At 44.6% G+C, this 25,225-nt stretch overlaps 1 protein-coding gene across 4 annotated transcripts; it reads right to left on the reverse strand.

The window, feature by feature from the left end:
* Positions 1 to 101: 101 nt before the first annotated feature.
* On the reverse strand, positions 102 to 23,797 carry LOC147153967 (RNA-binding motif, single-stranded-interacting protein 2-like). Of its 4 annotated transcripts, none has more exons than XM_086038435.1 (15): positions 23,428 to 23,504; positions 21,855 to 21,924; positions 15,092 to 15,261; positions 13,035 to 13,093; positions 12,102 to 12,193; positions 8,601 to 8,758; positions 7,992 to 8,071; positions 6,684 to 6,793; positions 6,220 to 6,266; positions 6,041 to 6,134; positions 5,878 to 5,928; positions 5,667 to 5,777; positions 4,136 to 4,216; positions 3,955 to 4,040; positions 102 to 3,854 (listed from the first exon to the last, which is right to left on the reverse strand). In XM_086038435.1, the coding sequence occupies exons 2-14, from the start codon at positions 21,897 to 21,899 to the stop codon at positions 3,963 to 3,965; spliced, it is 1,176 nt and encodes a 391-aa protein (XP_085894561.1). In that variant the 5' UTR covers positions 21,900 to 21,924; positions 23,428 to 23,504; the 3' UTR covers positions 102 to 3,854; positions 3,955 to 3,962. The 4 variants fall into 4 exon arrangements, with proteins under 4 accessions (XP_085894561.1, XP_085894553.1, XP_085894544.1 ...); XM_086038427.1 differs by having other exon boundaries at positions 15,092 to 15,264; XM_086038418.1 differs by lacking the exon at positions 21,855 to 21,924 and having other exon boundaries at positions 23,428 to 23,797.
* Between the last annotated feature and the right edge of the window lie 1,428 nt (positions 23,798 to 25,225).

Below are 25,225 nucleotides of genomic sequence, written 5' to 3' on the forward strand. Positions count from 1 at the left end.
TTAAGATCTACTTGATATTTATTTCTGAAAACTAAACTATGTGATCAGCTGTCTCTCCAAAATTCTCTTTTGCAGTACACAAACAAATCGTCACACATGGCTCAAAACATATGCCTCTTGGTGGAGGTCAACATTTATTTTAAAAAGGGACAGTTCATCAGTCAATAGCTGTTGGGGTTCTCCCAAGGTGGCGATGTGAAGAGCGGCATCATGGCACAGACACACAAACGAAGATGTGAACTGACCCCAATATTGATGTGGCCGAAGATTCCTAAAAGCTGAACCATCCCAAATTGGCAGCAATCATTCATTAGTCCCAGTGAGCCACCTCAACATGTTGAAACACACAAAATGGAATGACTGCTTACACAAAGCGGCAAGAAAACGCTCTAAATATCGCGTTCCAAATGTATGCTCCAAGTGGTTTGACATAAGCAACATGACCGTTACAAGCCAGCCAATCAATAAACAGCTCCGAGCTATGTGCTAAAAACAGCAACATATCCCACAATCCCACGCGATCGTCCATTTTGGATGGCAGCCCCGCCCTTTCCTTGCCAACGCCTACGCTGGTCACTTGGACTCCTTGACGAGACTACATGTTTTTGGTGGATTTAGTGGAGAACTACGCAGAGACTTTGAGCAGGCAGGCGAGTGTGCAGTATGCCGACAAATTGCATTTGATCGGCGATACACACTTCAACACACTGGATTACTGACCAGCAAGCAAAGCCCGTCGTGACTTACATCGATCTTGTCCACTGTACCTCATTTTCCACCCAAGCTCATTATGTGAAAAGTATGGAGGCATATGACAGGTTTGTGTCCGACTGGGTTCGCAATGTGTGTGTGTACAATTTCCATCATGGCGACCGGAAGGTTGTGAGAGCAAAAGTGCTACCTAAGAAATAAGATACATCCTCGATTGGCATGAAATCACTTTTCTGGTTTCATCATTTTGAAATACGCCTATCCCCCGCTGAAAAGAACAGAGTAGACCGGCATGGTTTTGTTTTGTTTTTGTGCTAGTCAACTACTAGCCCCGGCAACTAGCAAGACCGACACGGACACACTACACTACGAGACAGTCACTGTTTTGTTTTAGCTGGGTAGTCGAACTAACGAGATAAAAATACTACCGTTGATGAATAGAACAAAGTGATCGTATTTCAATAGAGAATATTTGACCTGTGACAAAGTGATCCAAGCAAATTGGAACATAGTCAAAGTTTGCTAGTTTGCCTCTGTTTATTGCGGCTAGCCACAGTTGTCTTCGTCTTTTTCCGGTCGTGAAATCTCTGATCGCTTTCGGGAGTCGGGAGAATCCCTTTCTACCTTTTTGCCCTCGAATCTTACAGCCAGCAGCAACACGCGTAGTAGGCATGTCAAACGTCCTTGCTTCGCCGAACAATAAGAAATGAAGCAGCAGCGGAGCATGACATCCAATATGGACGCGGGCAGTGCATTCTGGGTGATCCTGAGACTTCGAAGCGGTCTATTCCATTGTTCCTGTGAATCAAGGCATTACTGTGAAACGGAATTTGGCCCTGAAAGCAAGCGGGAGCAGCTTCCTGGTTCACGGAGATTACTTCAATTGCCCTTTTGCTGTGATTGGCCAGCTTGCGTGTCCGGCCGCGGCTTAGCAAAAAGGTCAGTTACAGGATGAGAAAAACAACAAGCCATGAGCGACCTTAGCAAAACAAGACTGCCAATGATGGATGGTCGAAGACTCAATGTCATCAACAACCCCATCACAACACAACTTCCCTTTATTATGCAGTCTCCAGTTGTCACTGCACTAAAAGTGCCCACTGTGAGGTCGTTTTTTTTGGGAGATGTACTATTGCCATTGTAAGGATAATAAATTAATTGCATAGATCATCAGACCTTGGACTTGATTAGCAAAGTTTGGACGGAGAACGTACAGGATATTGACACAGTACCCGCTGTGACCAGCCTACTAAAACTGCTTATTGCCTGTAAGCCCTTATACAAAACGGAACCTATGTAGATGAGGTAAGTTTGTTTGTAGCATCCCAACCTTAATGCTACCTTGACACTGCCTTCCCAGCAGCCGCGGCAGCACCGTGGAGAAAACGGGACGGTCGTGAGACAACGGGGTAAAGGAAAGGCAAAGGATTGCGTCAACCCCCTCTTCCTTTGGCAGACTAGTTTTCTCAACAGCACCGTGACAAAATGTTCGGACAATATGAAAATCTTGCCGGGAGCCCACGGCCAATCTGAGGGTGCTTAATAGCACGTAACATAATTAGGAGTATAGCGGAAGGGAACAACGCAATGCAATCTAATACGCTCGCATTTGCTGTGAATAACAGTCGCTTTTGCATGCAAAAGATCGAATAGTGAATTATAGTTGTTGACAGAAAACAGAGTAGTCTACAATATTATCAAACATTTATTTGTATGGCGGTGCGCTGATGCCGACTCTGGGGCCGCACCAGTCATTTGTCTCTGGCGGGACAATAAACGCTCCCTAGCTGCCAGTTGCCTGCGTTTCATCAGCAGAAGTCCATCACAGAATGTGACAAATATGGAGGATTCAATCCAAAACGTCTGCGAAACGTAGTGTGCCTTCGAGCCTTAGTTGGGGACTCAGTAGCCTCCGCAACTTACGGCTTGTCACAGACATCGCGATAGACCGGGAGAATTTTTTAGCAAGACTTGAATATGGAGGACAAATTTGTCGCAAATCCTGTCGCGCCCGACGTTTCGGGCACACGGGGCTGCCGTGGCCGCTGGGAGCTTAGCGTAAACGTAGCCTCAACAACAAACAATTGATCCCAAATTAGGAGTCATGCTCATGACGTTTGTAACAGACACAATAGGAACATCTGGAAAACTACAGATAAAACTAAACAAAAACACATTAAAGCTTTTTTTTGGACATTGAATGACACAAAAAGTCAAATGAAACGTGTGCACAATATGGAAACACGCTGCACACAAGACACTATCAAAAATAAAAATCAAGGTTTCTTTGAAAAATAGGGTGAATCTGAAACGCCTCACAAATGTATGAAACAGAAAACATTTAAATAATACAAAAAGAGCACGCAGAAAAACAAAAAGCGGTCACAACAAAATGCCAGCATGAAAGTATGCCAACGACCACAGGAAGTCGCTTACTGTCCATATTTTCATATGTGGGTTTAGACGGTTTGGTATAAAAACAAGTGGACGATTGGGGGACGGCAGCCCTTTTTTTTTTTTCCCCCCCAGAAAAGGAGAAAACGCACTCGTAATGATGTGCAGGCCAACTTGTTGGAAAATTCTGGCGTGACTGTCGTACGGAAAGCAACACGATGACCCACATCAAGTCTTTTATGTACAAGCAGAGATTTTCACTGGAATGATTTCAATCAATGTTGCTCTTCTCTCTCGAATCAAGCACCGTGTTTACAGGAAATGTCTGATTGTCTAAAGCGGCGTCAAGATGCTTGCATCTGGAAAGGGCTTGAGCGCGACGCTCCGCCCTCTCTCTTCTGCTGAGCTTTCAAAGTTGAGGCGTTAGCTGTCAAGACGGGGAGTGAACGGCGACTCCAGTTGCGTTGTGTATTCCAAACATTTAGGGCACAACAAGCGGGGAATCACACCAAAAAACAAAAATATGTACAACAAAAAAAAGCAGGGAAAGCTCCCCGCCGAACAAAACAAAACATGTTGGCGTGAAATACGTGTTCATCAAAATACAGTCGCCTACTTCGTTCCATCCAAGCGCCGACTTCGCTCGACATTCACCGTCTTTGCCGGTGACTGAAGTAGCTCGAAAATGAGAAGAAGAAGAAAAAAAAAAAAAAATCGGTGTAACAGTCCGTGCTCTTCAAAAGAGAGATCTGGCAACACAAAGGTTACTTTTAGAGATGTGGAGTTGGAGAAAAAAAATCAAATAAATCCAAAGGTAAAGTGTCCATGCTGTCAATGATTGCAACTCACTATTGTCTTCACTTGTTCTGCTGGTAGGAGTAGCTTGTGTGTTCGCTGGGCGTCTCCATTGCAACAGGCTGTTGGACGGCACTTTCCTGACGCGGAGGACGTGAAGGTGAGCCCCACCAGGCAACGTAATCGCATTTTGGCACACTGCTGCTTGTATGTTGGACTCACAATGTGTGCTTACCTCAACTGAGATGTTGGCGGGAGGCACTTGGGTGTACGGGGGGACGTACGTCCCCTGCATAGATGCGTTTGCAGGCATGTACTGAAAAAGAATTGTAGCGGAACACAGGACGGCATCACCCAAATGAGCAAACGCCCAGAAAGTTACACCCGATCTGGATGAAAAATATGCTCTTCAAAGCCCCGTGAAGTCAATTCTCACATTTGTTCCTCAATACATTTGTACGTGTCGAACTAGGTCGTGCTCATTTGGAGAGAGTGTTTTCATTATTTTAGTTCTCGTGATTTTGGGGGTGTGGCTACAAGTGGCACACTTGGGTCCGGCATGAGAAACAATTTGGGAGCCTTCTTTCACGTCAGCGCTTGTCCGTCGCAATTATTTTGGTGTAATAGGGGGTTAGGCTCAACCAACTCGGAACACATTTGGCAGAAAAGGTCAACTCGCTTCCTCCGGGTCCTGCTGACTAGCGGGGAGGCCTGGGGTCCGTTTCACAAAGCAGATTTAGTGGGAATGAGGGAATGAGGGGAGTTTCCGTCATTTCGGGGTTAACAGACTGCGTTTTCACTAAACCTGCTTTGTGAAACGGACCCCACGACAAAGCAACTGGAGTAATATTTAATGTATATGTAAGATTTAATGTCAACACTGTCATTTGTTTTACACTGCATGTCTTCGAGAGATACCAAAAGTGAAAAGAAACGTTCAGGCTTTGTACGTGCAAGGATATGGGCAGACTTGAAAGATGAATTTAAAATGGACACACCTTTTTACAGCATCTCGTCCAATTTTTTATATAATAATAATAATAATGATATAATAATAATAATATAATTTTTCTTCAGGATTAACGATGATTTGTTTTCATTGCCTTGCTGAGGGCCGAAGGGTGGGCAGGGGAGGGGGAAAATATTTGTTTGCCACTGCTAATAAAAAAGAAAATATAAATAAACCACAAAAGTGGGAAAGTTTTTCCTTTGTTTTTATCATTTAAAAAATAAAATAAAAAAAGTCAAACAATTTTTTTTTACAATTACTGTACATTTTGTTATGTCATTATTAATTTTGATAAATTATTATGAAGAATACAATAAGATAAAGACAATGAATACTTTTATGTAGTGAAAATTAGAGTATATTCAATTTAAATATAAATAACATTAAAAAGTACATATCGTCGCTGTCATGTGAAAAACACTTATCTCCATTTTTTTCATTTTCTTATTTTTATATGAATCATATTTTGCATTAAAGTGAACATTAAAAATATTTCCAAAATTGGACATAAGTTTTTTTTTTTCACAGTACCACGACGATATATACGGTATATATATATATATATATACACACACATATTTTGAATCTTTTTTTTTTTTTTTTTTTGTAACGTCATCTACGACTAAGCATCCATTCATTTTAAAAATCTAAAAATCCCAAGTTTGCCCAGCCGCTTTACACCCGCCAGCCAATTGGCTGCTGAGCGGCGAACCCAAGTGTGACTCGGTGCGTTGAAAACAAAGTGCGGGTGACTGACTGTGCCGCTGCTGCCCATGGAGAGGTGGCTGAGCTGCTGTGCCAGGTGGCCCATCATGGATGTGGGCTGTATGGACATGGCGTGCTCCATCCCTGGCGTCAGGACGGCTCCCTGAACGAGAACGTCACGCGGGTGAGCGAAAGTGCAAACGAGGAAGAAAGACAAGACACAGAAGCGTTGCGCAAGAGGCGAAGGGTTGGGAGCGACTCACCGTGGGCGGCATGATGTACGACTGGTGGTGGAGCCACGAAGGGTTATGCACCTGGCAATGCAAGCGAACGTTAACAATTCGTCATGTTTCTCAATACGTGGATCCAAAGCAGCACAGGCGTTGACTTTCTCAATGAGGACTTCCCATGAGCACTCGTGTGTACCTGGTAGGTGGACACGGGCGAATGCATGTAAGGAGAAAGCGAGGCGGGCCCGATCATCCGGTTGGGAGCGATGCTGTAAGGGGACGAGTAGAACCTGGAGACATGGTCGAGTGAGCACAGCACAAAGTCTTCCCTTCCTTGCCTTTGTCGTGCGTCCGTACAAACGGCGGCTTACTGACCCGTTTGCTAAGGCGCTGCTGGGGTCGTACGTGAGGGTCATTCCACCCTGGAGGGAAATTGAGATTAGGGATTGGCCACAGATTTTTGGGGTGTTTTTTTCTTTTTTTCTTTTTTCTTTCAATTCAGCCTCTTAATTGTTTCATTTATATGAACTTTGAATACTCTAAATCAAATTGATGAGCTTAACCTGGAACCGGAAATGTAAAAAAACTCATTTGGCTCAGTTAACCAATTTTCATAACTCTTCATATCGGCTATTTGAATACATGAGTTCACATACACTGCAATACAATTGTATTTATATATGGCACGATGCTCGTGTTTTTGATGAACACTTATGCCTACTAAGCTACCGTATCGTATAGTATGTACTGTAAGTATGTTTTTTAGGGGGTACTTGGACTAAAATGTTTGAGGACAGCAAATTGGGTTTCTCCGCAAGAGTCACACATCATGAACTCACAGTCTCTGCGTCTCTGGTCCAGCTTCGTCCGTTTTGCAGATATTTTCCTTGACTCTGGCGTTTCTTCTGGCCTCCATCAGCAAATTTACACAATAAAGGCTCTGGTGGAACTGAACCAGGACATTGAAGAATATTTTAAGTGATGAAGTACTGACTGAGCACTTTTGTAAAGGTATCACACCAAATTATTCTTCCCCAAATTTGGAGTTATTGTAAACTGTAGGCTATTTTCTTTTGCTCTTTATTGTTGTTTTTTTTCTTTTTATAGAAATTGTTTTCATATAAATATTGACTGTAATTATGAGATGACTGTATGTTCTGAAGAAAGTCAAAGATGGCCTTTAATAATTCCAAATCTAAAACAACGAAAATGACAAATATTTTTAATCAATATCTCGGACAATACTTCTTTTGCCAGAACAAACAAAAGTCAATTAAACTCAAAATTTGACCAAGGTACGGAAATGTATACAGTATCAATTTGTCATTTAAAATGATGCGGTAAAAATTGGAATGTTCAATTCTTTTTGGTGTTTGATCCACATAACGACAACAACATTTGAAGGAAGTGAAAGAATACTTTTGATCAAGGTTACAATACTTGCGAGAATGCTTTAGTTCCTCAGCATTTGTGTGTAGCCCCACCTTTTGCGGTGTCTGAATTGTTTCGAATTAGTCCTGAGAAAAAGAAAAAATCGGCTCACTCGGTTAAGTCGACCACAAAAATTGGTCGCCACAAAGCTTTCTGCTGTAACTAAAATGAATAAAGTCAAAACCATAATTGTGGCACCCGGAACCAATGGCCACTTTCATTTTTCCGCACAGACATTTGTTGCTGACGGACCAAGTCCGATTTCCTTCTTTCCAACGGAGGCATTCTCGAACATGAAAAAGATGCCTAAGGTTTGGAGCCGCCGTCAACTAAAAAGGACGACAGGAAGTTTTATGGAATTACCGCAAAGTGGAGCTGGAGGAATGTGTACGCGTGACGATGAACCGGACGGACGCCTGCTGCGAGAGGTAAATAACTCCGCTTTGCTGTTCAATTAGCAAAAAAAATGAGCGTAAGTCTTGTCACATCAGTGTTTGACGCGAGCCGATTAATCGCTAGGATAATCGATTCTGAAAAGATTTGTTTGTGACGGCACTATTTCGAATGTTAATATGGCAGTTGTGTGAAAATTTCAAACCGTCAACGCACGTTCATGTTGGCCCGATCTTTGACTTGTGCCCCAGAGACGTTAAGATTTCCTTTTGAAAACCAAACAAACCAAACTGTCCCCTCAACAAGTAACACAAATGAGTAACCTGAAACTCCGGGTGGAGTCTTGATATATTTCCCGTTGAAATGCTGGATGATGGCCTCACATTTCTCTGTTGACTCCATCCTGCAAAATCAATTCAGAAATGATTCAACAAATGGCGAATAATAGAAATGAACAAACTTTGGCGCCTTGCTGTGCTTACATCCCATGACAGAGGCAAAAACGAGCTTGTCTGCAAGACATTGTTTCCTTCATGACTGTTCTTGAGCCAAGACACACATTTTACACAGAAAAAAAACAAAAAAAACTCACACCACCAAAAAACGGCGCAAAAGTCAAAATGGAGGTTATGTGCTTTTTGTCATCAAGTAGAAGTTGCCAAGGCATTTTCTTTGTTGTAATTGAAATAATTTTGTAAAAATAAATCATATTCTGACTGATTTAAGGACACTTGGCTCTGATTGGAGGCCATTCAGGTGAAGTTGGTCAACAATTCACCCAAACTGGCTCCTTGCAAAATGGCCGACTTCCGATTGCAATGAGGGCATGGCTCCTTGAGACGTCATCGTCTGGCGATGTTTGGCGCTCCAAGTAAGCTTGGTTTGTTTTGTTTGAACCAAGATGATGAAAATATCCAGCTTTTGTTTGTTACCTGGCAAAGCCCACCCCTCGGCTGATGCCGTTGGCGTCGCGCAGGATGCGTGTGGAAATAGCCTGGCTGAAGGGCTTCAGCATGTTTTCCAGCTCCAACTCGTCCATGGACAGCGGCAGGTTGGAAATGTACAAATTGGTGGGGTCCTGCTCCTGTTGCTGAAAGCGGAGAGCACAAATGGCGAGTCGCAGGCTTGACAGACAGACAAGTGCCGGCCGGGCACGTTGCAAAGTAAAAATGAAAAGGTTTGATTCTGAAAGGGATTTCAGTCCAAAAGCAAAAAAGTCAAGTGAAATTGTTACCATCTGTCAGAACGCAAGCTATCAATCATAATCTCAACCGCGGTTAGCTTTCCCTCTCTTTTAATCGTGTTGAAACCTGCGGAGGTTGAAAAAAGAATAGCGAGCCTCTTTTGATACAGTCAGTAGAAAGTACAAATATCTGTTTTCAAATGTAGCTAGCAAGTAAAAGTTATAAGTATGGATGGATACCTGCAAATTTAATCAAGTACTTGTACTTTGTCACTTGGTGGCAGCGCATGCCCTTGAGGTGACGGCGTGTGACGATCCTGACCTTGAGCACCAAAAAAAAAACAAAAAAAAAAAAAAACTCAACTGAACTAAGAACAAAATAAATCCGATGTGTCCAGTCAGCACAGGAGCGCAAAAATGTTGCGAATGGCGTGTTGCCGCGTGCCTGCAATGCATATTCATCATCTCAGACTGGAGATGGGATTCAAAGTTGTAAACGCACTTTGAATTCATTTCCATTCCATTAGCAATGTGTGCGTGACAGCTGTGACCTGCGGTGAAGGTGAGACCGACCGCCCCCCAGAACCCCCCCCCCCTCCTCCTCCTCCTCCTCCTCCACCATGACAGCGAATGCTAGGGGAGAGCCGCTGTGGCTTCCAATCCAGTCCGAGTGTAATCTGACGCAAGCGTAAGCCTGTTTGTAAAGCCGCCGTGAAGCGCTGAGTAAAAATCAAGTTCTTTTGTGAGCGGCAAGGAGTCGTCTGAATGTCCCGTCATCCAGCTTAACGGCGGATCGGCTTTCCCGGGGTGTGTGTGGATGTGACGCGCTCTGATAAGGCATGCGGGGCAAGGCCATTGAAATATCTGTGTGCTTGTCGACCTCTCTTCCTGTTTCTGTGTGTGTGTGTGTAAATTGACACGGCGGCCGGCTGGGCGCTGGGCCCTGCTGACTGGGGAGCTGCTCAGACACTGAGTCAGATGCCACCGGGGAGAACAGGCAGCGCCTTTGTGCAGGGAAACGCTCCCCGTAGCGCCGCCACCACCATGATGCGCATGCACACACGTCATACACAATTATACCTGTGTGCATTCATGGAGTGCTGTTTGTGCACTCACGTATTCTCCAGGGCATTCATGCCCATAAATACACCGGTTAGGGCACACGGCCATGCATGTCAATGCAAAATGCGGCGGTGGTTTGATTGGCTTTTTGTTGCGCTCGCTTGTGAGAAAGGGAAAACAGGAAGGAGCCGGATGCATCTTGGGAAAATGTTTGTGCACAAACGCTTTGGGACACTTCTCTTTCATGTAAGGCGACCGAACACCCGACAACTCACTTTTAATCAGTCATGAGATGAAATCTTAAAAGGTGACTCGTCAAAATAAACAGCTTCCAGATCGTTTGATTTCCTAAATAAAAGGCAAAGAATCTGCATGACCCCCTCCAACCCAGGCTAAACGTAGCTCTTCCTTAACATATCCAAATTGTGCCTCGCTTTCAACTTGCTTGACACGTACTTTGTTATGCTTCTGACAGCCCGCGGAGAGGACGTTTCCCGTGTGCCAGTGCACAAAGCAAGGTCGACAAAGACACTAATGGATGTGAGCAAGAACTTGACCTTGACTTGACCTCAACGCCGTGCAACGCTCTTTCAGTGACCTCTTACCTCACGGCTCTTTTCGTGCGCTTGAACGGAAAAACACCAAGGCTGCGTCGTAACGACGTTGACAATCAAAATCGTCGACTAACAACTCATTTTAATAGTCGACGCATCGTTTTGATTAGATATTTCATTATTTGGTGCTGCGTTTTTCTCTTGAAAATGTCTCGTCTCCCGCTGGCTGTATACCTGTTTGTGACGCTCATGCGCAGGAGTGGTAATCCGGCTCATCCGTCATGTAAAACAGAAGCATTGCGGGTAATCGGTGTCATCATGGCTAACGTTAGCAACCGAGTCCGAATGTCCGGCTGCGTTTCACGCAAAATACTTAATACGATGCAAAGCTCACTTTTATGGCAGCGCGACGGTGATAAACGACGGAAGAACGTTGAGACCGATTTCATTTGTCACATAAGGACAGGCGTTTCTGGAAGCTAGCTGTAGTTAGCACACACAGGCTACCGTGTGCATCTGATGTCCAGTTTGGTACGCTAACGCATTGTAGCATCTACTACAGATTACAGAGGCATTAGACAGTGAACTCCTGTTTAATAACAACCAAAACATAGTTTATGTATGCCGGTGGTTAACATCGAACAGCAAGAGCACACTTGTGACCACGCAGAAAGTGTAACTCAAAGTAACATAACATGGCACATTTGTCCCAAGCCCTTAACGGCAATACTAATTTACAGTGCTAAAAAATACGTTCCTCCTCATCTTTAAAGGTTTTTTTTTAGTCTTTCAGGTGCGTACCACATTTTGAATGTGTAGATCATATGCATACTAGAGCAGCAAAACAAAACGTTTTGGATAAAGGTTAAATAAAAACAGAATTAGAAACTACTGCAAGTGTTTAGTTTAGTTTTCTTTAGCACAGTGCATTTCCCTAACTTTACTCATATAATTTCACTACCTTCTAAATTAAAAAAAAAAAAGATTAGTGCCCAAGAAGAGTGAAATATGTTTATAGGTATTTCCTTTTTTTTTTATATAGGAACCGGTAGTTTCATAGTATTGATGGAACTCAGGATGGTGTCGTTTTTGGTTCCATTTTAAAATGCACTAACCATTTACAGCTAAAAATTTTAAGGCCACAGTGTTGCCTTCAATTTCAATTGCTCCATCATTTATAAACATGTCAGAAATGCTGGGAGAAGCTGCAAAGTTTAATTCAAGTTGAATGTATCTTCATCTTAATAGTCTTTATTATACTTTTGTACATACCTTGTTCTTGCTGTAAGTTAGCGATGGTCATATATGAGCAGCTGCTTGCTGCTGCGATTGCCACGACTGATATATGATCCGATTAGTCGACTAATTTGCGACTACTGTTGGTGATTACTCGACGAGTAAACAAAATAATGGTTTGTTGCAGCCCTGAATTGAACACCGCCATAATGTGACAGCTGTAACTTTTATGTACTTTCATTTTCGCTTCCTGTCACGGATCCACATACTTTTTGTATGTACGGTGTCGTGTACAAACTTTTGCTAACATTTAAGGTGAATTTAATGGCTGAATAGGTGTGCTTCAGCAACTGCAGGTGATAATGAGCATGATTGTCATATCCAGGGTCGGCTCGTACCTTGGCCATCTGAGCCTGCACGCCCAGCGCCTTCAGCGCCGTCACTGCCTTCTGGGCCGAGGCTGGACTGTCAAAGTCCACAAAGCCGTAGCCTGCCAAAACACAAGGTGAAATATGTTCAGTAGCCACCCATACCGCTGGGTATATTGATCATTTTGAGAAGTGATGAGAAGCAGGAGTCTGACTACAGTGTGGGTGAGTTAAAAACCCAATTTGGAAACCCTAACACGAGTTTAAAACCATACTTTGAAACCCCAACTCTAGTTTAAAACCCTACTTTGAAAACCTAACTCTAGTTTTAAAAGATAATTTGAAAAACCACCTCTAATTTAAATCCCTACTTTGAAAACCTAACACTTTCTTACAACCCTACTTTGACACCCAAACCCTAATTTCAATCCCTACTTTGAAAACCTAACCCTAGTTAAAACCCTACCTAGAAACCCTAACTCTAGTTTAAAACCCTACTTTGAATACCTAACCCTAGTTTAAAACCCTACTTTGAAGTCTTACTCTAGTTTAAAACCCTACTTTGAAACCCCAACCATAGATTAAAACCATGCTTTAAAACCCTAACTGTAGTTTAAAACCCTATTTTGAGACCCTAACACCAGTTCAAAACACTACTTTGGAACACTTACCCTAGTTTAAAACCTTAGTTTGAAACCCTAGCCCTATCTTAAAACCCTATTTTGAAATCCTAACCCTAGGTTAAAACCCTACGTTGAAACCCTAACCCTAGATTCAAACTCTACTTTGAAACCCTAACTGCAGTTTAAAACCCTACGTTGAAACCCTAACCCTAGTTCAAAACCCTATATTGTCAATATTTTAACATGAAGGATTTTGTGAAAATCCCCTGGTAGACCTTTGTTTCTTATTACAAAGCAAGCAACGCATGTGAGAAATGTTTTTGGAGTGCAGCCTTTTCACCTTTGCACTTGTTGGTTGTCTTGTCCAGTATAGCCTTTGTGGACACGATTTTGCCGTAGCTGGAAAAAGAAGAAACAGGAAGCATGATTCCACTGCATCCGACGTTGTCCTGCTAACCGAGTGGCCGCTACCTTTGCGGGCATGTGCATGCGCTGTAATGGGATGCTACCCTCTATGTCTCTCCTGGGCTGTCCTGCGCAATGCTGGCTGGCTGGCTGGCTGGCTGGCTCTCAGCCACATTCGCATTCCGCTCAGCAGCCTGACTCCAGGCGGCGTCATAGCCTTCCTTCACCACCAGCCATCCACACTGCGCCACTGCCGCAGTTCATGCCCACTCGAGACACATTTCGTCAAGGACGTTGACAAAATATCCCGCAGACCAAGAAGCGTGATGTCACGTTTCGTCTGTCGCGATGGTGGCCAATTGGGTCGTAGCTTTTCCGGTAATTGAACCTCTGAATAAGGACATGTAGTCAAATGTCCATTCCTCATTGCCGGATATGGTCGTGTACCAATGAGGCATTCATCTCTATCGTCCACTGGCTGTGGCCGTCTTTATTATTGATGTGACGTCCTGCAAGACATGACTATTTCATGCTTTCCCACATTTGCAACACCAAGCGACTGTCTTACGTCTCCGTAGCGCCATGCAAATGTTGCTTGAGTTGAGTGCTTCACCTTCAGTCCGGGATTTATGGCGCGGGTTCTCTGCAACATGCGCTCCCGACTGAATTGCACTCCACGCGATGCGCGCGCAGTGGCGGGGAGGGGCGGAGGACTCGGCCGTGCGGGAGGATGGAGACGATCCAGAGATGAACCCGATGTCCATCCAACGAGCAGCCGTGGAGCGCAGCACCCGGCGGGCGGCGGCTACAATTGGAGGCCAACCCCCAGCCACTCCACTCATCTGCCCACACACTGCGCGGGGGGTGGGGTGGGGGGTTGTGTGTGTGGGGGGGGGGGGGGGGGCGCGCTCTGATTGTTGCCTCAAACTTGAGCAAAGTCAGTGGAATTCCAGATAGCACACAACTGCACGCTGTTCCGCACAAGCAGCTACGCTAATAATCATGAATCTATTGCTTCCAGTAAATGTTATTGGAAACAGAATCCTCTTTGAGCCTCCAGTCGCACTGGCCCCTAATGTGCTGTGCTAAAAGGCAAATTTCATGCCGAGATTTTATCAGGCTGTGTTAAAGCAGAAATATGAGAACCACCCCCGCAGAAGAGAACACCACCTGACCCAAAAAGTGAACCCGATTCACTCTGATTCTCTCCATCCAAATGCGTACGCCCCCCCCCCCCCCAACAGCCCCCACCCCCTTCATGCCATTGCCGTGTTTATCTTTCCCTTTCCCCTGGGCTCGCCGTTTCCTGTAGGGTTGGGCAGCCTCATGTGAGCCATATCTTCCAGACAGCTGTAAAAGTGCAGCCCCCCCCCCCTCCCTCCGTCCATTACTTAGTTACTCAAGCTCCCTCGCTCCCTTTTCTCTCACTCGTTTCCTTTGACACATTTTCTCCGCTCGATTGGTTCTCGTCAGCGGGCTGCAGTCCTCAATTACGCTCGCACGGATCATTCATCTCCGCCATGCTTGTTTTAATGACTTCCACTGGCGCTCCGACAAACATGTCCAATTGATTGGTTTATACTGCTGTTTGATGTCACGGCGCTGTTTCAGAAACTCCCCGAAGATCATGTGGCGTTAAGAAGAACTCCGCAGAAAAGTTCATACAAGTTGAAATCGTGACGCTCAGCCTTGTCGGAAAGTTTGTGCGCAGCTGCAACAAACCGAGTGGCCTTTTTTTCCCCGCACAACATTACGGGAATGAACTTTTCCGTGCCCGAAATGACTGCAAGAGTGACTTTCATCATTCGCACTCATTTCACCTTGAACAGGATTTTTCCATCCAAACACATTGAGACAGTCAAAGCGGCAGCTATGCATTTCAGCCGTCACTCTCGTCTCCCTTGCTAACACATCCTCTTGCTCCTCTAATCTGCTTCATGTGTGCCCCGAGAGAGATTGATAGTATGCACATGTAGACGTTGGGTGACTTACGGCTGACAGAGTTTGACCAGATCTTGGTCTGTGGTTCCGGGGTGGAGGCCACGGATGTACAGATTGGTTTTGCTCAGCTGCTCGCCGCCGGTATTATTGCTGATGGTGCTGCCGCTGTTGCCGCTGGGGCTGGGAGGAGCCATCTGATGACTGGAGGGAGACGCATACGGCTGCTGGAAAAGACATTTGGGCATTTAGGTGGTGCGCTTGGATTTATGGCCCTTTGCTCATGCACTGTGTTGCTTCCCGTTCAGTCGGTGCATACAAGGCAATTAAATGTCAAGCCAACAGTGGCTTTGAAACTGTCTAGGGCAAAAACCCAATTAGAACTTTATGAAACCACTACTTACTCAATGCGTGTTCGTTTTATCTTTCAAGAAGGTATCCAATGCAAATAACGACTCACGCAAGTGGAGTGAATTGGCTCGTCTGTTTTCTTTTCCATCTCTGAAGTTCAGGAATCATACAATGATCAGATCTGGGTAGCTTTTCCATCCGCGCGAATGCTCTCACCCGAGACGGGCGAGGGCAGAAAAGGGGCGCGGTCTAACACGCAGCCCTCACATTTATACTGTCTTCAAAATGTAAACATAATGTTGGCTGGTCTCCTCCCTGGCTGGCCCTGGCTTTAGGTGTGATCCTCTCCAGCTGCTCCCATGGTCAGATCGGGGCACGCTGACTCTAACACATTTACCGTAACCGATTATGCGATGTCCGTAAACGTGTACTTGCCATATTGGTTTTCGGTTAACCCGTTGGCTAATATAAAGCCATTCGTATATATTCAGATCCTTCAAGGTTGATTTGAAAAGTCATCCAATTGTGACCTGAAACCCTTTAAAGGAAAAAAAAAAAAAAACCTCAATTTTTAACATGTTTTGTGTATGAAAAATGACACTCTACAGTATTGTACTGTATTAAAAACACAGTCATAACGTTTGCGCTCCACATAACCTGCAAACATGGAAAATGCGAGCACAAAACACAAACCAAATGTATTATATCAGTATATATATCGTTGTCTTTCTACTGTGGGCAACTTAATGGCACATGACTGCCACCAGCTGATCTTGTCCATGCACGGCAAGGAAACTGATGTGAATTGACGATGGCCGGAGCTTGTGAAGCGGCGGGCATCTGAAGTGCACGGCTATCTCAAATCTTTGCTCATGCTAAAGCTTCTGAATGTTGAACTGAATTTCAAATGCTTCCCTTCACCTAACCAAGCGCTGACTGGTCAGGTATCTTGAAGTCCCTGTGAAGAGAACCTAAATATGTCCTATAAATCTGCCACACCATAGAGAAGAGAGGCGCTAGCCACCAGCTAGCTTGCAAGCTAACAGGCTTCTAAAGCTAGTAGCTGTTTTTATAGCAACAATCGTTTGTAACATTTCCAACAGAAACTGCTTTCGGTGAATACATACAAAGAATCCAGGACAGTGTTTCTCAAAGGAAAAGAGCCCATAATTACAGAAAAGTCACAAAGGGCTTGCCCACAGTTGACAAATATTCATCCAAACAAATACAGTAAGCAGCTTTTAAAAATCTTCTATCTTAACTCTCGATGGTCCTGCTAAAGTGCGCTCTTATCGCTGTGTCCTGTTTCTGCGCTTTGGGGACAATTGTTGTGAATTAACTGAGCACCAGTGCAGCGCTTGGCCTTGGTTCTGTCCCAGTGTGTCGATGCCGGGGGAGCAGGAGGAACTGTTTGATTAGTCAGGGTCAGCAGGGCTGGCCTGAGAACAATGGGATGGCTTGTTGGACAGCACGAGCACTAGCATCTTGTTAACAGAGACACACTCGTCAACACACAGACAAGCTCATGCCCACGCTCCATTTGTCACTGCTACACGTTGGCATAAATGAGTCACCCCCAAACTCACTTCCAAAAAATATGGGTGATCGTCCCCTTTCGATGGAAGGAAAGAGTGTTATAAAGTTTGTTCATTTATCAAATACTGTATTGTACACACAAATGGTGAATGCCGGCAAGCGAAAGCCCCCAAGTTTTCACACCGTGGAGGATATTTAACTATGTTTAAAGCGGAAGTCAACCCAAACATATTTTTTTTAAGAATATGTTCTAAGCAGGCCCACTAGTTGAAGAAACACAACATGCTGATGAATATTGCGTTTGTGGAATAAGAGTTGAATGGGAAATCAACCCAAACATATTTTTTTCAAGAACGTTTTATGCAGGCACACTAGTTGAACCGCTCAGCTAACGACCAATCACGGCTCATCTTCACAAAACAGGTGAGCCGTGATTGGTCGTTACCTGAGCCCTGAGACACTGTGATGTCATTTTCAGTCGACAGAAGTGACAAAATGGCCGCCCCCTCAGATGGCTAAAAAGGGGCGGATTTTACTCATATTTCACAAGAATCCTAATGCCTTTTTTCAACTGGTCGGCCTGCATAGAAGATAATCTTGAAAAAAATAAGTTGGGGTTGACTTTCTCTTTTAAGACGGCTATTATATAAAATGTACATTTACTGAATTAGGTATGTGGATGGATGGATGGATTGATGAAAAGAGACAGACAGGTAGGTAGGTAGGTAGGTAGGGCAGGTAGATAGGGTCAAACAACACAGTAAAATAATCAATGAGGAGAATTCAAAGAAAAAATTGAATCTAATCTAAATAGAAAGAAACAGAGACAAAAATGGAAGGTTTTGCCTGTTGTTGTGTGGCAAGTAGTAAATAATGCAATAGATCAAGTCCACTTGTGCTACAGCAGCATCCATACAACTAATGCGGCTTCAGTTCTTCTTTGAATGCGCGAGGTGTGTTGCCTTAGACCCGCTTTATGTGTCAAGTGCCCTGAGAAGATTTCTGTTGTGATTTTGGCGCGAGATATCAATAAATTTGAACCGAAGTAGTGTTAAAAAGAAAGTATTAGACTGACAGTAAACGTTTGAGATCTTGATGAATTGTAATCCACCCAGTATGTATTGTGCACCAAATGCGTTAAATGCATTGTAGGCATGCATGCATGACATTGCACATTCAACACAGTAGCTAGTACAGTTGGGGAGTCGTGTGTGTGTGTGTGCATACTGTCCATATGGTGTAAACATTTTGTATGTTAAGAGACATACTATTGATATGGGCTGTCAGTTCATTTTGCACCAACCTTGCATTAAATGTTTGCTTTTTGTCTTTTGTTTTGAGAGGTTGTGTTTGGATTGCTGTTTGTTGATCAGCTAGTTAGCTAGACAGCACCAAGTGAGTCGACGACACCTCACATGCAGGCAAAGGAGCAATGGTAAAAAAAAAAAAGCCAGGTGGGTGTACTGCTGCAGTTTGCAGCCACTTTGTAAAGCATATCACAGCAGAACTTGGAATGGACAATATCACTGTCGTGCACCATGTGATTTTTCAGATAAACTGACAGATTAGGTCTGCGCACAGGCTCACATTCTAGAAGTGAGGTTTGACCTGATGTCTCATTTCACAATATTGTATCAAGCCCCTTATACATAGTTCAGTCATGAGAAGCAACACCTGCTTTTTACATGTCCACTCCCAAAACGGATTTGCGATACCCAAAAGGTTTGGCAATTTGGCCTTTTCCCATTTGACCAGCCTGTGAAAATCCTGCAGCCCGCTGATTGCCGGCGATTCTCCCACTCGCTGATTTACTGATTGTTTGGGCACAATCACAGCCCCCTCCTGCGCTTTCGCTCGCCTTCACACCGACTAGCGGGAGGGATGCACCTGCAGGCCCGTGCAGATCCAATCTGACTCCTGGCAAGTCAGGCCTGTCTAATCGGGATTGCAGCTTGTTAGTGCTAAAGTGCTAATCCCTCTCATGTGCTCTCCAGTCAGAAGGTGGTGTCTCATTAAAGGTGCACTGCCGGGCTCCTTGTGAGAAGTGGACGTCAGTGAGTTACATCCAAAGCGACTGCACATCTGCCTCAGCGGTCAGTCCTGAGCCCAGCTGCAAGGTGTTCCCAACCCATGTAAAGGCCCTGATAGACCAAAGCGACGTCGGAGGTCGCCAAGCGTCGCGGCGTGTGAATGCGCCGTCTGTTTGGCGTAGTGGCCACCGTCGTAGTGTCGTAACCCGCCTGTAAGCGTCTTGGGGGAGGTTACGCATGTTGAATGGGCGTCGCCGGTCGTGACATTTGGTCACTCTGATTGGGTACGGGAAATGACAAATGCGGAAAAACAGTGAGCGCGCCTCCGCTGCCTTAATCTTCTTACAAGTACAAGAGCGAGGGTCGACAATGTAAGTATTTCGCAATACCGTGTCAAGAACGTGATGGTTTACTTCCCGTGGGAGTTCATCGTGAGCGAAGAATAGAGCCGAATGCATTGTTTACGTTTTTATATTCCGCCCCCGGCCAACATCGTTCCGGTTGGAGTTTTCTAACCATGAGAAATGGTGACTAGCGCCGCCGACGGTATGGAAGGGTATTACATCTTATGCATGCGCAGAAGGTACTTTAATGGTCAGCGTCGCTGTCTGCCAATGCGGTGCGCTTTGCCAGCGTGACGGGCCGACAGCCGGCCGGACGGCACAGGGGTTAAGCGTCTGTTACTATTGGCCAGTGTCTTTTTGGTCTATCAGGGCCTTATGGTTGAACTCAAAATCTTCCTGTACCTAGTGCAAGTTGAGTGAATCATTGGGCCGCAGACATGGGGGGGGGGGCTGACACACACAGACGCACGATTGGGTGTCAAAGGTGGTCTCCAAGTGCCCATAGCAGCAAAATTGACATCATCCACAAGTGGCAATCTTCTTACAGTTCCTTATAAACATGCGTGTGCCAATCTCCTGCACAGACTCCAGCGAGTCAGTTATACTTCTGCCGTGTAGACCGTGCGCTTCCTTGCCCAGAATTTAAAGTGAACAATGGAGGATAAGCAGTTAGTAGAAGGGCTGAATGTATGGAAGGGATCTGCTTCAATTGGCCAGGAATCAAGTCAGCTGTGTTCAGTCCCACAGCGGCGCAAACACCCATTTCTCGCGGCAAAAGTGCCAAAAGAAACAAAGCTCCACCCATGCGCACAGATGCACTTTGCGCTAGACTTGCGCTGGGAACAAAGATGGGGCCCATTATATAGATTTTTAGTTTGTCTGAGTATTTGAGATAGACCTATATGTTTTTTTCATTGCTGATACCAATACAAATATTAGTAGTCAAGAAGGCCGATAACCGATATTTGGAGCCGATTTTAATTTTCAGAATAAAAAGAATATATTGGCATCAAAATCCCCCCCAAAAATGAACTCTTAACTTTGTTGAAACGTCTTTAAGCATTTGCATAATGTTGATTTTATTATTATTATTATTATTACTATACATTTTTGACAATATACATGTTTATAAAATTTTAACAAAAAGTTCAGGGAGCATGTCTTAAAAAGTTAAAGGAAAACTTAAACGTCTCCATATTTTATTATTTGTTACAGTAAATGAAGTCCTCCAAAATTTCAAAATGACAGAAAAGTTAAACGTTCACATATGTTTGTTTTAATTTCAACACACTTTTAAATTGATTTATATTTGGCCAACAGATTTTTTTAAAAAGGCAGATGCCGATATTTGTCAAAACGCAGAACATCGGCCCGGCCGATAATCGGCCCGGCCGATAATCTGTCTATCCCCACTGAGTGCCCCCTTTTCCCTGACGCTGCGCTTGACCTGCGTCACATTGTCATCTCGACGCATTCTTTCCATTCCGGTTAGGCCACAAGCTGTCAATTGTAAATTCCGGCAGGCGTTTCCAGCGAGTACAAGAGACCTCTCTGTGCACACACAACACACATTAACGTACAGCTGCCACCTAAAGTCGGCAGACCCTGGATGAAGCAATAAGGCTTCACCCAGCTAAGAGTTGCAAAGGGACCAAAGCGCCACCTTCAAACACATATCCCACATCCTAAATGATCTGCAGAGGGAAATGATGTGCATGCGGTGACTCAAAAGGCAATTACAATTGGCGGGTGTGTAAGGGGGGTACCCGCAGTTGACTCAAGGACTTTCGCATTCAGGACAGGATGTACTGTAGGAGCCTGATTGTATTTGCCGTACAAAATCAGTCTAACTGGCAAGCGGGATCTCACAACAAACCTTCAATCGTGTGCTCATCAGTTTCCATCCTCCAGAGGATGAGCACAACTGGACATGTGGTCAATTCTAATTTGCCATTGCTACATTAATCAGATCACACTTTTATGAATGCAAACGCTTGATTAAAAACAAGTTCCGAGTACTTTCGAACAAGTTCTCCCATCACGGACCAGCTCTGGTCAGACGCTGCCTTTTTAAACGACAATGTCACTCTGCATTTACGTCAAGCTAGATAGAGCATGCGCAGAGCGGACGCAGCCTGGCTAGTCGGATTGGACCGTTGACTTGACGTCTGTTCGGCTTGGCAAAAGAAATACAACGAAGTACCCCTGTGAATCCAAGTGAAATTCCATTCGCATTCAGCCCTTTTATTCGGGTGGAGGTGTTTACTTTGGTTATTTGGTTTCATTCTATAAAAGGCTCCATGTAAACCTGGCTAATCAGGTGCATACGATTGAAATTGTGAATCAATCATTTGTATAGCCACATTCAACAATCACAATAACAAACACGCTGATACTCCTCAGAGCTCTGCATTATTTTCAGCGTCAGGGCAGAAGTGTAAATACTACTCTGTACAGCTGGTGGCACGATATGTTTTCAACAACTGTCAAACACTGGCACTATTTCTAAGAATATTGAAAAACACACCCAAAAAAGTAAACATTTGAACATCTTACCGCTTTTGCAAAGACGATCTTAAAAGGCACAGAGGAGAAGACCATAACAGCGTATCTTGTGATATGCCCTCTTTGCAAAAAAAAAAAAAGAAAAAGAAAAAAGAAAAGCAACAATGAGGATCCCCGGTGTTCAGTATTTAATTTCTATTGAAAAACAAAACGCCAGAAAGCTTGACGTATTCTCTCAAAGTCATTTTAGCACAATCTTCCAACATCCTGAAGAGGGTAGTTACAATAATCTCAGCGAAAGGATGGCATCCTCTTCATGCACTAGAGGAAGTCAAGCTATGGAAGCGGCACAGGGGGGTGAGGGAGTAAAAATGTGTGCAAGTTAATAGAAAGCAGAGGAAAAAGGGGGGAGAAATCGTTTAATCCTGTTCTGGTCTCCGCCCTCTCCTCTGAGTCAAAAGACACAAAGCAGGAGTTAGCACTAGAAACTGGAGTTCCAAGGCCTGCCTCTGTGCCGCTTTGACGCTCTGACAATGTAAAATGGCTCCAAACGGATTGGTGCACGTCTTCTTTCAAGGAAGATGTTTGTAGAACCTCTCTTGAAGGAAGCATATTGTCTCAACCCAAGATTCCAGAAATTCCAGCTCCTGAATGTGTGCAATCTGAATCCCCGCCAGCCGAGAGGCAGGATGAGAATAACACGGAGAGTGGAGGGAGGTGTTTGATTTCAGCATTGTTCAAGGCAGCCTTAGTTTAGACCAGGGTGAATATTTGCACATATTCAAACTCATCTTCGGTCTTCAAGCTTAATTTCTAGACCCGACATACATATGCAACCTTAGTTAGCCTATAAATACCATATAATAGACATAAGTGGTGTCAAAGTCATCTCCATAAATACTGTACCACAATGCAAAGGGATCAGCTCCCCGAGTTTGTACATACAGGTATAGCAGCTTGAAAAATAGATTACTATGTCAACTCATGAATTATTCATTTTGCGCAATCCAGTCACTCATTGTTGGAGTTAATACTGGTCCACCTCTAATCGTGTTGCACTGCAATCGATCTCGCTTGAATGGTCCAGTGTAAGGTGACTTTTGTTTTTGAACTTTCTTTTCTTTCAAGCTGCCTGCGTGCGTGCAAAGCGACTCTCGCTTGTTATTATGAAGGGGGCTTGAAGGGGTGGGGCCATGTCGCGAGGCGTACATGAGCCAAGAACCAAACTTTGCCAACTTGTGCTCAATTCAATGAAAACATCACCCGAGCTTAGCGATATACACCAAATGATACTATGTCGGACGAGAAGAACCGGCCCAGTTGATGTTGTCGGGATGAGCGCAATTGTTATTCTTGTGCGTAGCAAAGCAAGAGAAGGGCGAGAAGCAAAGCAACAACCGAATCCATCTCCGACATGAGTTGACTACCACGCCGTGCGAAACGAAACATGAAATTTTACACGCAGCCGGGCGTGTGGTGGAAAAGTAGGCTCGCCTGTGGTTCACTTGGCTCAAGGACACTGCAGCTTCACGCGGCCCCGAGCTGGGCTGGCGCCGAGCACGGAACGAGATGTCGGACTGGCAGCTAGACAGTCAGCAAAGCGAACGAGAGGAGCAAAGTTTACCTTCTTGATGCTTTTGACCGGGTAGCCGTTGTACGCGTTCACTCCTCCGGTCCTCGGCAGCACAGAGAGCAGCATTTTGACGCGGCGCCGTGTGCGCTGGAGCGGACAGCAGAGAGCAGCCAGGCAGCTGACGTCAGCCCGGGGAAAGTCAGCCAAAGCCAGGAGCTGGAGCCAAGATCCAAGAGCCGGGAGCCAAGAGCCAGGAGCCAGGAGCCAAGAGCCGGGAGCCGGGAGCCGGGAGCCAGGAGCCAGGAGCGGGCGGCGCTGCTGATTGGAGTCGCCTCTTTTCTCCTCACGCTCGCCGCACACCACATGCACGGTTGCCGGTTGGGTTGGGATCGCTCTCACTGTGGTGCGCGCGCAGGAGTCAGGACACCCCCCGCCCCCACTCCGCCCCAGTCCCCCCAAAACACCCAATACGTACAGTATTGTATATAGGTCACTCATTCCATAGTTGAAGACATTGTCTGCCCCCTCCCATGAAATGTCAAATAAGCCATATACAAAAGGATGTGTAGTTATCCTGACTCAACATGTAATTGCAGCTGTGCTAAAAGTGTGAAAATGATTCCCGATTATTGTTTAGAATACCAAATAACTCTTGAGCAACACCTATTGCCCCTCCCTCTTTATCAATCACATCCATCCATCCATTATCTATACCGCTTCTCCTCACAAGGGTCGCGGGGCGTGCTGGAGCCTATCCCAGCTGTCTTCGGGCAGTAGGCGGGGGACACCCTGATTTGGTTGCCAGCCAATCGCAGTTACAATATACCACCAAATCTTATTAATCCGCATTTTTATATGATTTTATATGGTCGGGCTAACTTCCGGTGGCACATGGTCAACGGTGAACACATCTGCCTCACAGTTCAGAGGTTATGGAGGTCAGTAACCCGGGCTGGGGGCGTGTGTACGTGGGTGGGTGTGCGTACGTGTGTGGAGCTTGATGACTTTGTCCAGACACTCTGGTTTGAATAGCTTCCTCCCACATTCCCAAAACGTTTTTTCTTAAGGTTAATTGAAGAATTGAAATTGAAGAAGGTACTGTGGTCTGGAATGAGATTCCAATTCAAATAAAAGACTGTACCCCTTTAGCCACTTTTAAAGTCAATCTGAAAACGTTGGCTGAAGAGAAACCAGATATATGACCACTAATTTTAAATCAAGCTTCTATGTGCCCTCTTATTATTATTATTATTATTATCATTATTTTATTTTTATTTATCTATTTATTTTTGTTTTGTATGTCGCTGATGTGTCAGTTCTATGTGCTAATTTCTTTTTGTCCTTTCCTTTATTGTTGATGTTATTGTAATGTTGCTTCTTCTGACCTGCCAGGGGCTGCAGATGGAAAGTAGCCGTTGGCTAATTCTGGCATATATTTACATGTAAATGCTCATTAATATGCATTGTCCCCTTTAAATAAATAAATTACAAAATCTAATGAATGGTTATTTATTTGTCTATGTAGGCTGCAGTTGGACGGCCATTAATTTAGGCTGTATCCCTGTTGGAATTTAGCAGGCCACTGGGGTACAAGCTTACTCAATGCGTGTCCATTTGATCATTTTTTTAAGAAGGCATCCAAATACAATGGAAATAAACCTCACACCAAGTCGATTAAATTTGCTTGTCTGTCTCATTCAATCACTGAAGTTCAGGAATTGTACAAAGTCAGATCTGGGCTCAACTCAAAGTCAGAAAAGGCAGTTAAGGTCTAAAATGCAACCCTCATATTTATAATGTTGACCTAACGAGTTTAAATGAGATATCGATAGATCCGATTCTCGCCAAC

Source organism: Filicampus tigris, chromosome 1 (genome assembly GCF_054856515.1).
Source record: "Filicampus tigris isolate MCC_2025a chromosome 1, RoL_Ftig_1.0, whole genome shotgun sequence".
NCBI classification, from domain to species: Eukaryota; Metazoa; Chordata; class Actinopteri; order Syngnathiformes; family Syngnathidae; genus Filicampus; species Filicampus tigris.

Excerpts from the sequence above, each read along its gene's own strand:
- LOC147153967 (XM_086038409.1), bottom strand. The coding sequence starts at position 23,502 with ATGCTGCTCTCTGTGCTGCCGAGGACCGGAGGAGTGAACGCGTACAAC. Across the intron at positions 12,194-13,034 it reads GACAACCAACAAGTGCAAAG|GCTACGGCTTTGTGGACTTT; the intron begins GTGAAAAGGCTG and ends GTGTTTTGGCAG. Across the intron at positions 4,217-5,666 it reads CCATGGGCAGCAGCGGCACA|TACATGCCTGCAAACGCATC; the intron begins GTCAGTCACCCG and ends ATTCTTTTTCAG.